Genomic DNA, 17,560 nt, shown 5'->3' on the forward strand with positions numbered 1-17,560 from the left:
ATTCTCCTCTGTGAGGGTGGTGGGGCCAGTCCTGGCAGTGTCCAAGGCCAGGCTGGATGGGGCTTGGAGCAACCTGGGATAGTGGGAGGTGTCCCTGCCCATGGCAGAGGGTGGAATGGGATGGGCTTTGAGGTCCCTTCCAGCCCAAACCATTCCAGGATTATAAAAGCTGCTGTCCCAGAATCAGGACCTTATTGCTTCTGAGCTCTGACCAAGCCTCACAGCAAGGGAAATCTGCCACTTTGACTCACCAAATGCATCTTTCTCCCCTTTTCTCCCAGGCTCAACAGCTTACTGGACATCATAGTGTCCATGTCTGTTTTGGTGGGCTACTCCATCACCACAGCAAGCTTTGCTCTCTACATGGTCAGGGAGCACCAAACCAAAGCCAAGCAGCTGCAGCACATTTCAGGCATTGGGATGACAACCTACTGGGTGACCAACTTCATTTATGATCTGGTAAATAATTCACATTGCTAAATGCACCAGGAGAAGCATTACACAGCACGGGGGGAAAAAAGTTCTTTATTTAAAATTGGTTGCCTAGACTCCTTCCTATTGCTACCAAGAGTGTTGTGTAGTAATTGTTCTCCAAGGCATTGGGGATGATTAAACGTGAACTGCAGCACTGGATTCTGCTAAGCAAAGGCATTCCTGCTCTCTGGAGAGTGTGTAAAACACCCAGAATTTTATATGGGAGCAGCATGGAGAAGGCTGCAGCTTGATTTCCATTCCAGCAGCAGCCAGCTGCTCCTCTGACAGCTTGCGGGGCTGGATCTGCTGTCACCCAGGCTCCAGATCTGGGGTGAGGCTTTGGAGCTCGAGGCTACAGCCAGTCTGGGAACCTTGGCTGGGACAGGGGCAGGCATCCCACAGCTGACATAACCCTGCTGGGCAAAAACCCATCTCTGCCTTGAATGCTGTCTGTAAGAGTCTGTGTTATAAAGTTTTTAAGCCAAGGAAAGCTACAAATGCAACCTTGCAGGACCTGAGCAGTTCCTTTTCCCAGTGCTGCACAGATGTACCTTGCTGAGCTCCCAGCAGTGTGCTGCATTCCCTGGCATAGCTGTGCCCTTGTTCCTCCTGAAGTTAAGTTTCCTCCTGGTGCACAGGGTTAATGGCACTGCTGGAAAGCATTGCTGGGCCAAGAGGAAAAGTGTTTGTCGTGTCTGTAGGCTGAAGTGCTTTGTGTCTTCTGCATTCCCTGTGGTGTGGGGTTGTCAGACCCTCTTACAGGGAATGGGCAGTGTAGCCAAGATCAGCTCCTGAGCCTGGGCATTGCCAGCTGGGCTGCAGGGTGAGCAGCTCCACCTATCCCACAAATTTCTGTTGATGGAGATTTAGCAGGTGCCTAAAATCCCAGTGATTCCATTGCTTCCTGAAAACAGGAAACCTTCAAGGGCATTTGGGTAACCCCCCCTCTTTGGTGCAAGGAGGACTAAGGGCTGAAATCCCATAGGGAATGTGAGCCAGGAATGCCTGCCTGGAGGGGCTGATGAGTGCAGGCAGCAGCCCAAGGGTCCCCTGCCCTGCAGGAGGGCTGGAAGGGTCCCAAGGCAGCAGCACAAGGATCCCCTGCCCTGCAGGAGGGCTGGAAGGGGTCCCAAGGCAGTGTGGCCCCAGGTTGGCTTGGCAGTGCAGCCCTGAGCTGGGAGGGTGGAGCACTTCTGTGCCTACTCTCGCTCCAGCACTGCATATTTGTAAATCAGCCTGTGGAAAAATCCCCAGAGTCCCTGCACAGTCGGTATTCAGTGGGCTGAAACTAATCCAGCGCTCTCGGCAACTTGCTATTTCTCAGTGAATCCCTGGCAGTAAATTCTGCTAAATCCCAAAGCAGGGAAGAGAGGGAGCTCTCCAGGCAGACGTTTGGTAGGTCTCTGGCTTGACTCAACACTGTGAAGACTAGATTTACAGGGCACAATGAAGTGGTCTGACTGCAAGGCTAACAGAAAACCCAAAGGGGTATTTTTCATTCACAACCTTTTTTTAAGATACTTTCTGCCCAGAGTCCTCAATGCTGAGGCTTTGCCTATTCAAAGAGGCTTTGTGGGAATTCATCTGCAATTCATCTGGGGAGAATTGAGAGCCCACCTGTGTTTGGTTTCCCTTAGAAAAACCAAGCTGCATTTGTGGGACCAGATTCAGTCCTGGCATTGTTTTTTTCTGTATTGTTGTAGGGAGGTGTTTCAGAACTGTTGTCCTAGTAACAACTTTTTAATATCATTTTGCAGGTACTTTTTATGGTCCCTATTGGACTCTCTGTAGGAGTTATTTCAGCCTTCCAGATTCCAGCTTTCTGCAACAACAGTAACTTAGTGGCAGTGTTTCTTCTGCTGTTACTGTTTGGGTAAGTGTGGAGCTTAGTTATTTAAATATCACTGCACAGGGTAAGGAACTGGATATTGCAGGCTGCTGCAGTCTGAGATCCGGGGGGGAATTTGTGGGCTTTTCTCTTCAACATTCTCTTCACAAAGACTGACTTATGTTGCTTCTTCCAGGAGCAGGGAGGTGAAGCACTGTTGTCATGCCTACTTTATTCAAAGCAAACCCTATGTGAGGATATAGAAATATTCAAGGTCTCAGCAACAGCCCAAGCTGTAAGCAAATGCTTGCTGACCTCTTGCAAAGTTCAAGAGCATTTTAATATCAGAAAGCAAAATATACAGCAGTAGCACAATTCTGGAAAACTTACACAAACTCTCCCTGGCTTTGAATCCTTCACGCCCAGTCTCTTTGTTTTCAGATGGGGTTCCGTGTTCAAAGTGTGCCATAAACTTTTTCTCCAAATTCTAACAGGCACAGAGGCATTTTTCCTTTCTTTAAGCTCTGTAATGTGAAAATGTGCCAAAGCAGAACTGTTGTGTTCCAGCTCTGGAAGTGTTCAAAGCCAGGTTGGACAGGGCTTGGAACAACCTGATGTAGTGGCAGGTGTCCCTGCCCATGGCAGGGGGTGCAACTGGATGGGCTTTAAGCTGTCTTCCAACTCCAACCATCCAATGATTCTGTGCTGTCTGTTGTCTTCAATGGTTTGTTTTCAAAGGACCCTTTTGAGTTACCATGGTTTTCTCTGCACTGTTGGTATTTATAGATATGCATCATTTTCTTGGATGTACCTGCTGGCTGGGTTTTTCAAGGAAACAGGGATGGCCTTCATCGTTTATGTCTGTGTCAACTTGTTCTTTGGCATCAACACCATCATCACTCACTCGGTCGTGTTCCTGCTCTCCCAGGAAAAGGCCACAGACCAGGTAGGGGCCCACTGGTACTGAGCCTGTGGTGACACTGCAGGAGGCTTCTGGTGGGCTTAGTGGCTTTGATCAGGTCCATAGCAGCTGGACACAGCCACAGGATTTCACAGGGCTCCTACAGACAGGACATGAGTCACATATGGATCTTATTTGTCTGGAAATCTGCCCTCCCAGCAAAGAAAATGATGGTGGCAGAGGGGAGAACATGAAAAGTGAGGGAGAAAACTGAGGACTCCCTTTATAACCAGCCCGGTTGAAGGAAGATGAAGGGCAGGAGGTGGGTGGAGATACTTGATAAAAAGTTGTTGATGGACACTTCAAACCATTGCTGAGTTCTTGCAGCACGAGCTGTTGGGAGTGACAGGTGAATGTCACTGCCCTGAGTCTGACATGTGCTGCAGTTAACCCAGCACCAGCTGTCTGTCATTTTACTTTCTAATGTAGTCATCTTCTCCTTGCAGGGATGAAAAACAACCCAGAGACAGTGATGGTTCCCTAAAGTAAAGCCCTCTCATAAACTGAGATCTCCCTGGGAATGGCTGGGATAAAATGCACACCTTACACTTTGATTTTTATTATTATTATTATTATTATTATTATTATTTTTTTTTTTTTTTTTTTTTTTTTTTTTTTATGGAGGGCAATTACAATAGCTGGGTTGCATGTTTCTCTCTGTCTGGACAGAGTTTGTTCAGCAACCCCTTGGATTTTATTGATATGCAATTATGATCACCTTTCATCCCTCTGTGCCCCAGTGGCAGGGAGTCAGTTCCCTTCCCTGCCAATTTAGTGCCTCTCCAGTTTGCTTTGTGCACTAATCCTTTGTCCTGCTAGGAATGTACCAGGGTTCTTTACTCTGAGGCTGCACTGGGCTGTTGTGCTGTGCATTAGCTGGAAAAGCCCTTCTATGTCTAGAAAAGCCAAATCTTTTGTTTTATTGAGATGTTTGTCCAAGGAAAACAGACAGGGCAGTGCTCCAGGGGAGCAGGCTGTGCTGGACACATTATGGGGGCAGAGTGGCAGGACTCAGCTCTGGCTCATGGATGGGTTCTGGGTGCTGGAGCAACAGCAGGGACCATCCTGGGAGCTGGCTGCTGTTTACTATGGGTGATCACAACCTCTGAGCTGCCTGTTGACTTTTATGACCTTGTGCCTGTGGAACGAGCTGTCTGCAGAGCTCTTTGCTCTCAATTTATCTCTGCTCTGAGACACAGGCAAATCCCAATGTAATTGTTACACTTCAGTCCCACAGTAAAACCTATGAATTTATTCCATGGATAAAGGCAGTGACTGACTGTGCTGCTCTTTGTTTTTTTCCAGGGCTTGCACGATCTTGCTGAAAATTTAAGGCATGCATTCCTTCTGTTCCCACAATTTTGCTTTGGCTACGGCTTGATTGAACTGTCACAGGATCAGGCACTGCTGGGCTTCTTAAAAGCCTATGGGGTGGACTACCCTGACAAAACCTTTGAGCTGGACAAGACCACCTCCAAGCTGCTGGCCATGTTCATCCAGGGCACCGTGTTCTTTGCCATTCGCCTCACAGTCCACGACAGGATGATTCAGAGAGTCTGGAACAACACACTGGAGTAAGTAACAGCTGGAGCCTGCAAACAGCCCCAGCCACAGCTCCGGGGTTTCCTTCCAGGCTCCCCCACCATCACTGTCAATTATGAAGCCCATAAATTTCCAGGACAATTTGGGAATGTGGAGCGAGTTTTGTCTGGCAGAAGTCCCGGTAATTAGAGTTTTAACTAACAGAGGTGTGGTTTACAGAGTCTCCTGGTAGTCAGTGCTGGCTGGCACTGCAGCACTGGGCTCAGAGTTTGGTGAGTGGGTGCTCAGCCCTTGGTGAGGGCAGCAACTCCACTGACAACCTCCTCTGTTTGGCTCTCCCTGTCTCCTCTGCCCTGGGTGCACACAGAGGGGAGTGAGAACATTCCTGTCCCCTGAATTAGGAGTGTGTCCATGAAGCAGGACCTGCTCCTGCCCAGAATATTTGCTGAAAAAGAGGGAGAAAAAACAGGCAGGAAGAGAATACTGGGTGGAGCAAATGGCAGGAGAGAATAGAAACTGTATATCTGAGTATTGTGTGCACACCCTGGGATCTCACAGGGAGGCTCCCAGGACTCTATCCCAACTGGTGGCTCTTGCTGGAGGGTAATTCCCTCTCTGTCCTCCCCAGGTTCCTGTTTGAGAGAGTCCATGGCAAAGCCTCCCTTCTGCCACCTGCAGCTGTGGAGGACGGGGATGTCCAGGCAGAGAGGAGCCGGGTGGAGTCTGGCAAAGCTGACTTCGACGTGGTGCAGCTCCAGAACCTCACCAAGATCTACCACCTCCCTCACAAACGCATCACAGCAGTGAAAAACATCAGCCTTGGGATCCCTGCCGGGGAGGTGAGCGAGGGGAGAAGGCTGTGGGCACCTTCCTGTGTCACTGTCATCTTCTGTAATGGTTTGTTCTGCTCTGGCCTCTTCCTTTCTTTGCCTCATTCATTGATTCTTGGGGTTACAGCAGTGACAAAAGCCTCCTGGTAGATTTGGGACATCAAGTGACAGTTTGAAGGCCATAGAAAGAGGGAAAGTGGATGGGAATTGATGGAACCCTATTCAGAGCAAAGTGTCTGCATGCTCTGTTTGCCCAGTGCAGTCTTGGGGGGGGTCACTGGGGATCACCAGGTGGTAAATAAAGACAGCAGAATGTGTCCAACTGAAATTATTCACCTGAACTGCATGGGAGCTGGTGAGTCAGGCTTATCTGCTTGTGTTTTCCCATCAGGGGAAGACAAATCACTTCAGTTGAACACACAGTTTCATGAATCAGGACCTAAAATTAACTCCGAAGAAAGAAACATCCTTTGGTCATGTCAGTGCAGTTACCTCCCTGAGAAGTGAACAGACAGGAGTACACAGAGCACCTCTGAGATCCGAGGAAACTGGAGACCAGATTCTACCTCAGGCTGTGCACCTGACTTTTGGGGAAGCTTGGAATTAATCCTTGGCACCCGGTTTATTTTAGTTGCCTGGGTCCCACTGACATGAAAGGAAGCATCCTCACATGGACACTGTGCTAGTCTTTATGGCAGAGGATTTTTTTTTCTAAGCCAGGACTGGCCTTGAGGTCTCTGACTTCTAGCAAAATTCACCCTAAAGCTGGTGGGATTTAGGGCACCATTCCCCACCTGTCAGCAGAAGCTGTGGCCTTGCACTGCAGACTGTGCACAGATCCTGTTCCTGTATGGACCAAGGTGGGAAAGAGCTGTGGAATCCTGTGCATCCCCAGCACAGGAGGACTTTCACATCAGCTGGTCTGTACTAATGATGGCAAAATAACAGTAATTATCAGCACAATGGTGATGGCTGATGCAACACACAACTGCCTGTCTCCAACCTTAGCAATAAAATGTGGATTTTACCATGAGATACTGAAACTACACTACAGAGAGACAGTTCTTAATTTTATTCAGGTAGTGCTTTGGTGATGTTATGTGACAAAACCTTGTGTTGATCAAGGTTTTAAGCAGTGCCAGCCCACACCTCACTCACCACATTCCCATGAGCAGCTCTGTCCCTGTCAAGGGGAGGCTTTGCACCAATGAGTCCACATGGATTTGCCCTGAGCTCCTGCAGAAATGCACCTTGCAGTAAAAGGAATGACTCTACTGGAGACACATCCTCAATCCTTCACCATGTTAAACAAATGGTCCTAATAGAAGCTGGAGTATATTGCACCATAAACAATCTCCATTATAACACTGGGGGGCTCTGAGTTCCTCTGGCAATTCATCTTGCTCAAGGGGCCAGAGAAAGAAAAGGCAAGGTGCACTGAGCACCCATCTCAGAGCAATATTTCTGCATTACAAATACAGCATATTTACATTTTGCCTTTCCTTTCCCAGTGCTTTGGCTTGCTTGGTGTGAATGGAGCTGGAAAGACAACAATCTTTAAGATGCTGACAGGGGATATTGGAGCATCCAGCGGAAGGCTGCGGGTCCAGGATCATTCTGGGTATGGAGGATATGGTTTCTGAGGAAGCAAATCAACCTGAGAGCAGTTTTTAAGGCTGGGTGGCAAAGGAAAAGAAATGTAAAAGTCTAAATAAAACACTCAAACCAGAGCAAAAATAAATAAGGTGGGGAATTCATCCTTTGAGGGTGGCATGGTTGCTTCCTAGGGGGTTGCATTTTGCTGCTCAGAGGTGTTTGTTCCACTTCAGTCCATTGCAAAAGGGATCAGGCTCAGATCCTCAGCAGTGTGATCCCACTTCTAAGCCAGACCTGGAGACCAGTGGGGCTCACCTCAAAGCTTTCTTTCAGAGGTGTAGGCTTGGTGACAGTAACTGGAGAGCTACATACTGGACACACAGGCTCTGCAGAACTGGTGGCCTGAAAGCTGGAGCTCTGCAGATCCACTGCACCTTCTTCAAGGGTTGGGGAAGGGGGTAGGGAGTAGGAGACAGGACTTTTCTCCCTCCTGTTTGATTCCAGAGTGCGCTGGCAGTTCAGTGTGTTTACAGTGATGTGCCAACCTCCTTACACAGGTCCTTGAATGACATCAGTGAGGCCCACTGGTCACTCTTTGGCTACTGTCCTCAGGAGGATGCCTTGGATGACCTGCTGACTGTGGAGGAGCACATGTATTACTACGCTCGGCTGCACGGCATCCCAGAGGGGGACATCAAGGGAGTGAGTAACAAGGGGTTTGCCTTGCAGCACTTTTGTCATTTGGAGCCTGTAAATGAGTCTTTTAGTAGATACATGTGTGGTAATCCATGGCCTGGACATGGTGTGGAAGCAGAACTCTTGCTCCCTAGGTCGTACTCCAGCTCCTCCACCGGCTGAACCTGATGCCCTACAAGGACAGAGTCACCTCCATGTGCAGCTATGGCACCAACAGGAAGCTGTCAACTGCTCTGGCTCTCATTGGCAATCCATCCATTCTGCTGCTGGTGAGAAATGGGGGCATGGTTCAGGGAAGAGGAGCAGGTCCTTGGGCTGGCAGGAGAACCTGGACAGTCTCACAAAACCTCCTCAGTCACAGCTTAAGGGACACTCCCCATGTGCCTGTGCTTGGCCTGACAACAGAAACCACCACAGGAAAGTTCAGGTTCCAGCAAACACTTATAATTTCTTTGAGGGTGTAAGAGAGTGGCAAGTCTTTCAGTTTCTCTGGCAGCAGGTTCCAGATGTCAAAAATAGACGGTATATTTGCCAGTTAAACTCTCCTAGTTCCCAGCTCTATCTTGTTTTTTATTTCTATCAACTTACCTGCACAGCCTTGCAAGAAAAGCAGCATCCAAGGCTCCAAAACTGTAGGAGAGCAAAGTGGGCACTTCCCTCAGGATTAGAACACAACTGCTTTTCTAGGTTTGGCTTCCTGTCTTGTCTTTCACTCTGAATTTCTAGTTCTTCCATGGGCTTACCCCATTGCTAAAACATACCTTTTTGTGCAGTTTTCCCACTTGCTGTGTACCATACGTGTGCAGAGCTCTGTGAGCAGGATTCCCAATATTAAGTGGGATATCTAGTGGACATAAATATCCTTTGTTCCAATTTTTATCGAGCCCAACACTGCTGCCTTTACTTCTGACCACCTGCCAGTGCTCTTGGTGCTTTCATCAAAATCCCAATACAAAAAAATCTCAATAAAAATAGGAGGAAGGAAGGAATTCCCTCTGTACTAACTGCTGCCTGAACCCAGGCCTTTTTACTTCTGGAGTGCAAATTTCCATTCAGTCCTGTCTGTCCCAATAGGATGAGCCGAGCTCTGGAATGGACCCAAACGCCAAACGCCACCTTTGGAAAATCATCAGTGAGGAAGTGCAGAACAAATGCTCAGTGATACTCACATCCCACAGGTAGGGCTGGGCTGCTCTGCCTCCCTTTTTGGGGTCAGTAGGAGTGTGGAGAGACCCATCCCTCACACTCCCCACTGGTCCTTTCACAATTTCAGGGCACCGAGCTGTGATGGGTTTGGGGGTTTGTTGTGGCTGAATGTGCTGTCCACAGAGACCCACAACACTTTAGGGAAGATCAGTGATGTTCTCCAGTTACTTTACTGTATTTTTATACCTTCTCAATGACTTACTAAAGTTTCTTGGTTGGTTTTGCAGCATGGAGGAGTGTGAAGCCCTCTGTACCAGGCTGGCCATCATGGTGAATGGGAGTTTCCAGTGCATTGGCTCTCTGCAGCACATCAAGAGCAGGTCAGTGAAATGAACCTGTTTTACTTTTACTGAACAGCCTCATGAGTTACTGACCTACAGCTCCGAGTGCTCAGAACATGAGACCTGTGTTATCAAAACAATGACTTTTCCTGGTTCATCTCCCTTATACACCACTGAAATTCTCTGTTAACTAATGCACTTGCTACTCCCTCACAGCCTTTCTTCCCAGAATGTGTCTCCCAAAGCAATCTGTTCACTGCTACAAATGAGAAATGCATATTAGGGTTGAGCTTTGGTTTTATTAGTAATAACATAGCTAGGCTTCTTACTAAGTTTCACTCCAGGTTAACAACCCTGACCCCATTCAGGCTGCACCATGCCTGGATTAGATTTCCCCAAAGAGTTTCTTCATCTGTTTTTCTCTATTCTACAGTGTTAATTGTGATTTTCTTTTTCCCCTAGATTTGGAAGAGGATTCACTGTGAAGATGCACTTAAACAGCAGCACAGTTTGCACTGAGACTCTGACAGAGTTCATGAAGTCACACTTCCCAAATACATGCCTGAAGGTAAGCAGGGCAAACGCTTTCAGGAGAGCCTTTCAAAATCCCTTCAAACTGTCCAAGAAGATCCTTGTAAGGTGGACATCTTGTGAAATCTTGTGCACATAGGTCTGAGCTCTCAGAGTTACATTTGTCACTGCTTTCAGCTACATTGTCTGAGGGCTGGAGCACTCCAGTTCCTGGTGGCTGATGTAACATCAGCCAAACAGTCTGCAGTGACCCTGTAAGACAGCTGTTAGGTGACCCTCTGCCACGGGAATGCCCTTCCCACTGAAGCCTGGAATGGATGGAAACACCCTTTAGGTTCATTGGGTGATGAGATGATTCCAGTACTTCCAGTAACTGAGTAATTGTAAAACTAGAGCAACTGAATCACAAATCCTATCCATTGTCTGTAACTCAATCTCTGCCTGAATCAAAACTGCACACCTGGAGCTGGAAAATGCTGTGGCCTCCCTGGAGCTTCCAGCCTTGCAGTTTAGTTGTGCTCCCCCTGTCACAAACCCCACTAGAACTCCCAGTGGGAAAACACTGGTCCCTAGCAGACAGTAACATTGAGAAGACACCACAGCCCCTGGCCCTTCATCCTCCCATGGTCCAGCTGTTGGATGTGTTGGCTCTTGGCTCTCCCCACCCCTCCTGTCCCCGCAGGATCGGCATTTCAGGATGGTGGAGTACCATGTCCCAGTCTCTGCAGGAGGGGTAGCCAATATATTCGATCTCCTGGAAGGCAACAAAGCAGCCTTCAACATCAGGCACTTCTCTGTGAGTCAGACAACGTTGGAGGAGGTAAGGAATTAAAATGTGAGGCCATCCATTTAAAACTGCTAACAGGGGAGCAGACTGATGGTTACACATAATGGACTACTGCACACAATAGACTACAGTTTGAAAGGGATTTCCATCTATATTCCTCCTGGGGGTACTTAATCAGCACTGCTGCCTCCAGGTACCTCTGCTGGTGCTAGGGAAACACACACACAAAGCTGCCTGGAGCATAAAGGATCTGTTCTTCCCTCTGTCACTGCTGATTTCAGGAGCCTTGTGGGTGTGGGTGAAGGGCAGGGCTATGAATCACCCCCAAGTCCAGGGCTAGGCTTTCCACCGGTACTGAAAATGTGCTTAATTTCACTTTTCAGGTTGGAAGTTCATTTAGCATTACTCCAAACTTAGCTTTGGAGTTCATTCCATTTTCCCTTGGAAGAACATTCCCAATAGCAACAAAATCTTGTAGGAAGCATATCAGCTGAGTCCTCCACAAGGACTCTTCAGAAGAAATCACCCCATTGAGCATCAGCCCCTGGAATATTATGTTTGTCCCAGAGAGAGGAGCAAAGCTGCAGCCCTGTAGTGCCATGGATTGTGACACAGCACTCTGGGAGGGGAGTTCCTCACTGCTGTTCCAGTAACGGGCAGAGGCTGTGAGAGAAACAGGCAGGCAAAGCACAGGAAGCCCCAGCTCAGATTCTGTGGGAGGACAGTTTGGATTTGTGAATATGCAAATGTGATTGCAGGGAGTGTTGTGGTAAGAGTCCTTTCTGTATTCATTAGCTGCTGTTGAAAGGAAGGCTATTCCGTGTGATTTTATACACCTCTCTCCGCACTCTGCAGTTGTGCCTGCACAGATGTCAATTACACAGAGACAGATGGGTTTATGAAGTAATAATGGGACTGTATGACAGTGTGATGGAAATGCACCATTGCATGGGCATTGCCTCGCTGGTGCTTCGGGAACCTGAGCTGCAGGACAATGAGGTTCTGTGCAGGAATGTCTGCCTTTGGATCCCAGGAGTGCACATCCATTTATTTACATGAGCCCACAGGAGCCCAACCATTTGCAATTCTTAAATTCAGCGTGAATCCATCCCTGAGCACGCTCTCCAGGCTCACAGTCAAATGAACAGCCATGCCTTTTATATATTCATTCATATCATAAATTATTTATGCTGTCACACACTGAGTGTTTTCCTTTAAACTTCCAGGTTTTCATCAACTTTGCTAAAGATCAAGCAGATCCTGATGGTGCAGACGCAGGTCCTGATGTGACGCTGGACAGCTCTGACACAAGCAGCCAAGCCAGCACCATAAGCTCCATCTATTGAAGGGCTCCACCCACACAGGATCATAGAAGCTGGGGAAAAGACCTGACAGCCCCTCCAAGCCTGTTTTCAGTGATTTTAGGGTGATGGGGATAAGCAGTCCCATTTTCTTAAAGTACTTTGTTTTTTGATATGCACTTAATTAATGCCACTAGGAACATGGTAGGTGTTTGACACTGGCACTTGGTTACAAATCAGATTGGTCTTTCCACAGGTTCTTTCCCCTCCTCCCCCCCAGTTCTTGTTTTATGATCACTGTAATGGCTGTGAGGATTTAGAGAACACCACCTGCTGCTCATGGGCATTTGCTTACAGTAGACATGGCCGTGATGGAGCAGAGGAGCTGTGGGCAGTGCAGGATGTTTGATCACAAAGCAGCCCCACGGCCACAGAGGAAAGGCCAGGTCCACTCCCTGCTCAGCAGCAGAATTCCTGGGTGGCTCAGTTTTGACAGGCTCCCCCCTGGGGAAATGGGGCTCATAGCCTTGCCCCTCCTCACAGGGGGGTTGTGAGGATGCAGGTGTTATGTGACAGTCACAAGGGCCACTGGTGGGGGCCATCTTTGGTAATGACAGAGCTTATCTGGTTATGTCAGCACAAATACAACTGTTTTAAAAGTTAGTGCTTCCAGTGGTTTTGGTTTGTTCCTGTAGGTCATCCCAGCTCTGTGTAACTCCTTGAGAGAGTCCTCCAGTCCCAGGCAGTTCCTGGCTCTTGGTACCCAGTGGAAGATGATTCCTCCATGACCCCTTTTCTCCTTCTGCCTGGAGCTCACGGCTGCTCTGGTCCAGCTGAGGAGTGGTACAGGGCAGGCCTGTTGGCTGAACGCTCTGACAGCAAGAAGGTCTTTGCTGCATAAGATTGTATTTCCCTGAGCACAGCAGAAGCAAGGAGCATCCCCCTTGCTCACAAACCCTCCATCTCCTGCAGCTTTGCCTCTCTGTGTCCTCTCCAGTGATCTTCCTCCCCAACCCCACGTGCTGGCTGCCCCCGACCCCGGAGCTGTGTTTTCCCACATAATAAGGCATCATTAGCTCCTGCTTCAAAGACTCTGCCTGCTGGCTTTATGGGAATGCTCTGCCCACTTCTGAGAGCAGCCCCCAGCAGCTGAGTTCAGTACACCACCACACACATCCTGCTCTCTTCCCTCTGAATGATTAATAGAATAGTTTAATATGATTCTTTATTATATGTATCAGCATAAGGCCCCAAAGACTTGGGTTTGGGTCAGGGCATTGATGTACCTTCAAGCACAAAATGAACTTAAACTCTGAGCTCAATAAACTTGCTGTTGCTGGTAAAACAGATTGCAGATAAAGTCTTACCTTGGGAGACCTGGGGTGGCCCATACAACTTACCCAGGTTCACCCACACAATTCCAGCCAGGTGGTTTCTTTTTCCCTTTTTTTTTTTTTTTTTTAATTTTTTTTTTTTTTTTATTCCTTGCCCCAAACTAATTTGAGTCGAAGGAATCTTTGATGAAAGCTGCAATGACACATCCTTGTTATCCTGACCATGAGTTTGACTAGTTCAGCTTCTAGGTGATGCCAAGGTTTGCTGTGATAATCGTGCAAGGAGTAGGTACTTTGTAAAATCCCAAACACCCTTGATATGCAGTGGGATACTGAAGTTCAAGGTTTAGCTGCTGCAAGGAGGTCACATCCTCTCCTTGGTCTTGGTGGAAACTTCTTACTGATAGCAGGAGGAGTTTTATTATGGATTGAAAGTATTACCGAGCTTTGAATTATGCCTCAACCTGCTGACTGTAATTAAAACTGGGATTCAGCTTCTTTCCAGAATGCATTTGACACCTGCAGTTTATAAGTAACTGAAAAAGCTGCCCAGACATCCATTGTAGCTTCTATTATTATGTCTCCAGCTCTGCAAAAGCTCTTTTTTTCTCATTTTCATTGCACATCTTACACAGATCACAGTATAAAATTAAGCTTTTCTCTAATGGAGGGCTTGTGCTCCCTGCAAAGGACTCGGAGCATGAATGCCAATGATTTAAATGCAGCCTTGTAATACCAATCAGAGCATTATTTTATTATGTCGATGGCTTTGCAACTGCCAGTGAAAGATGGATCTTCAGACTCTGTCCAGATGTACTTTACATGTAATTGAGGGAGACTGATACAAAACTATTCTTTTGTCCCTTTAGAGCCTACTAATCAAACAGGAAAAGAAAAAAAAAAAAGGAAGTGAGTGATTCATTGGAATACTTCAGCAAGTTGCAATTTAATTGTGTAAAATAGAGTTTTGAGGGAAAAAAAAAAAAAAAAAGCAAAAAGCATCCTTTGAATTTCCACCCAATTCTGGCATTAATAGAAACATCTGCTCCATGTGAAATGTGTCACGGCCATGATCTACACTCCCCGTTCTCACTCCCAGGTAAAAATAAACCATCTGCTGTTGCAATCAGGGCTGTGGGTACTGGTCCAAGCAAGCCAGAGTTTATATACTGGGGGGAATTTAGCTGAGGCCCGCGGAGAAGAAGTTACAACCGTTTGGGGGCTGGAAGCATCTGGCAGGGAGGTTGTATATAACGTCACCAGGGGCTGAATTACCATCCGTGCCACATTACAAACATCCCCGTTCCCTGCAGAGCCTCAGGTTCATCCTGTCCCTTTTGGAGTAGGACATGCTCCAAGCTCAATTCCGAGGCAAAAGCCTTGGAAGCCAGTACTCCCCTGCCTCTGAACACCAGCTCCATGCCTCCCATCACCTCTTTGTCCCCCTGAGAAGATTCTAGGGGTGGCCAGGAATACGGAGCACTGACTGAGAAACCACTGATTGGAACCTGGAAGGTTCTGAGCGGGGTCTACAAGGAGGGGAAGGATGGGGTCACTCCCCCATCCTCACCTGTGGCTGTAATACTGGGTGCCCCCCACTGCCAGCCCTCTCTGAATCCCCTCAGAACTGTTGGCTTTACACGGCTCTGCTTTCCAAACGCTGCCTCCTCCCTGTGGCCTGAGTAGGGAGCTGAGATTGCTGCCCCTGGAGCGCCGTGTCACCTCTCCAGGAGCCAGAGAGGAGTGCTGCAGTCCCGGGAAAACAAGCTTTTCATCTTCCTCCTTTGATGCAGCGTCACCTCAGTCACCCCAAGAGCCCTGGTGGAGGCAGCAGTGCCCTCCCAGCGCGGTCACACAGCCCCGGGGCGTTAATTGGAAGCGGCATCATTGAAAATGTTCCGGCACATCACACGCACCGGGGAGAGGCAGCGCAGTCACCGAGCAGGCCAGGCGCAGCGAGTCAAGGAGGAATCTCACAATTGGTTGTGTGCATTGCCAGGCTGATTGAAGTCAGGCTTGTAATTAGAGTTGTGGACTTGGAGACACTGATTCAAATCTCCATCCTGGCTCTCCTTCATTTATCACTTTGTGCTGCTGATGAGAGCACGGGGCTGCTGCAGCCTGATCCTTGCTTAGCTCCACTCTCGGGGCAAACAGCCACTGAGGGCTGGTTTTGCAGGGTCAGAAAGGGTCAGGCAGGGGCTGGGGAAAACTGCTCAGAGAAGCCAGTGTTAAGTAAAATATTGTAAATATAAATTCGAGGTCTCTAATGGGATTTTTTGGTCCTTTCAGGAGAGCTGCAGGAGTGGTTTTATTACTGGGTCAGTTCAGAAAATATGTTTACAGCTCAGACGAACACATCCAGGTAAACAAAATTGAGTGACTACTAAAGCTTAGGAGCTGGTGGTGCCCTGCAGCCTGTGAGGAGTCACTCCTGGGATCCGGAATTTGTAGGATCCATCCTCACAGCAGGCTCAGGATAGGGGTTAGCCTGTTGTAGGAGCTTCAGCTTCCTTCCATTGCTGCAGCTTCAGTGAAGCTGCTGTGAGGCTTTTTGGCTTTTTACAAGCCAAGAAAAATATCTCTCCTTTCAGTTAATAGGGGAAGGGTTATTTTGTGAGCTGGTGGAGAAAGGAAAATGGGTTTTGGATGGCAACAGCACATAGCATGATTTTCCTCTTTTTTTTTTTTTTTTTTTTTTTTTTTGTGGACAACAGCTGTGATCTTGCATAGCTCTAACAAAGTATCAACAGCATATTAAAAGTGAGCACAACAAAGAAAAGCAAAAGCAGCATTGGGGAATGACAAAAAAAAAATTGAATTCACCAGAATTATTATTCCATGGCAGTATTTAAATCAAAAAAATCTCTCTAATTAATTTAGTTGTTCAGGGAGAGGATGGAAAGAAGGAAGATGGCACTAAAATAATAAGAACAACATTAGTAAGGGACACAGCCAGCTCTTGCTGTTGGCCCTGCTCCTCATGCTACTCACATACACAGCACTGGGAAGGAGGGAGCACAATGGGGAGCAGAACGGGGAGTGCAGCCCATTTTGGGCCAGACCTGACTGCTCAAAATATCTGTAGAATGCACAAGATCACCCCAGGGAGTATCAGAGTTTAGGGGCTGGAGGCTGCCCTATGTCATGGTGCAATCCTGCAGCACCTGGATGGTGCCAGAATGAAGAGTCACACTGGTTGGGCCTGAGATGAAGGACACAGATCCTTGTGCCTGCAACCCATGGAGCAACACTTGGAACCAGTTCCCTCTCCCAGCTGCTCATCCTGGGGGATGCAGCCCCCACTTCATTGCTCATTGCTGCTGGAAGACCCTTCTGCAAACAAGGCCTTCAGAGCAATCCTGAGGGCCCCGTGCTGGGGGTGAGACAAATGAAAGGCAGTGCTCCCACAAGCTATAAGGCTCAAATCAACAACCTCACCTTCTCCCCAGCCTCAAGAGGAATGGAGGTGCTTTGGTATGAGGCAGTAAGTCTTTCACTAGACCAGCCAGTTGGGTGGAAATGAAGCATCCCTTGGAGAGGGTTCAGGTCTTCACTGACTTCACTGACAAAGAAAAGAACAAAGGACGGCCAGGACAATTCATGGTAATGCACATGAGATGAAATCCAAGTGAAGACAGGGTAATAACTGAGGCTCTTACCTCCATTAGCAGGTCAAGGTGAACTCTCAGTGCTCTACTCTCCATGTCCTGGTTGTCAGGGGAAGGGTTTTTGCCCAGCCCTCTGCTTGAGTGTGCACTGCCTCTTTCCCAGCCAGAGACAAACAAATTGAAGCACATCTAGCGTGTGACAGGGAGGAGGAAGCAGGATGATCTGCCTCTCCATAACCAGACCCAGCTGGGTTATTCCTGCACAAGACAGCAATGAATTTAAGTTAAAATGATACCAAGCAGATTGAAATGCAATTAAAGGAGTCCCCTTAGGGTTGTGCATCCAATTAGTAGCGTACCTTTAATTACACCAGTGCAGTTTCAAACAGACAGGTGCTGAGAGGGCCAGCAGCACAGAGCTGAAGCCCGCCTGGTGAACCATATCCGTGAGCTCCCAGGGGAGCTGCATGTGGGTTTGCATCACCAACAGTGCCCTGCTCCTCCCCTGGGAAGGAGCCGCTAGGGTGCCCCAGCCCGGCCTGGGAGCAAGGCAGAGGAGAAACACAAAAACATTTTTCAGCT

At 48.1% G+C, this 17,560-nt stretch overlaps 1 protein-coding gene across 1 annotated transcript in view; it reads left to right on the top strand.

Moving 5' to 3' along the window:
* The window catches only part of ABCA12 (ATP binding cassette subfamily A member 12), a gene marked incomplete at both ends in the record, with an annotated part of 77,395 nt that extends 65,317 nt beyond the window's left edge, over positions 1-12,078 (top strand). Inside the window, 13 exons of the mRNA XM_083864847.1 lie at positions 282-459; positions 2,232-2,347; positions 3,089-3,248; positions 4,569-4,837; positions 5,434-5,644; positions 7,147-7,256; positions 7,789-7,933; positions 8,062-8,196; positions 9,002-9,105; positions 9,361-9,453; positions 9,877-9,982; positions 10,628-10,765; positions 11,959-12,078. Of these exons, the coding sequence (XP_083720973.1) occupies positions 282-459; positions 2,232-2,347; positions 3,089-3,248; positions 4,569-4,837; positions 5,434-5,644; positions 7,147-7,256; positions 7,789-7,933; positions 8,062-8,196; positions 9,002-9,105; positions 9,361-9,453; positions 9,877-9,982; positions 10,628-10,765; positions 11,959-12,078 (1,885 nt within the window). The remainder of the gene's footprint in view (positions 1-281; positions 460-2,231; positions 2,348-3,088; positions 3,249-4,568; positions 4,838-5,433; positions 5,645-7,146; positions 7,257-7,788; positions 7,934-8,061; positions 8,197-9,001; positions 9,106-9,360; positions 9,454-9,876; positions 9,983-10,627; positions 10,766-11,958) is intronic.
* Positions 12,079-17,560: the final 5,482 nt, after the last annotated feature.

Source organism: Zosterops lateralis, assembly GCF_965231275.1.
Source record: "Zosterops lateralis genome assembly, chromosome: 7".
Lineage (NCBI taxonomy): Eukaryota > Metazoa > Chordata > Aves > Passeriformes > Zosteropidae > Zosterops > Zosterops lateralis.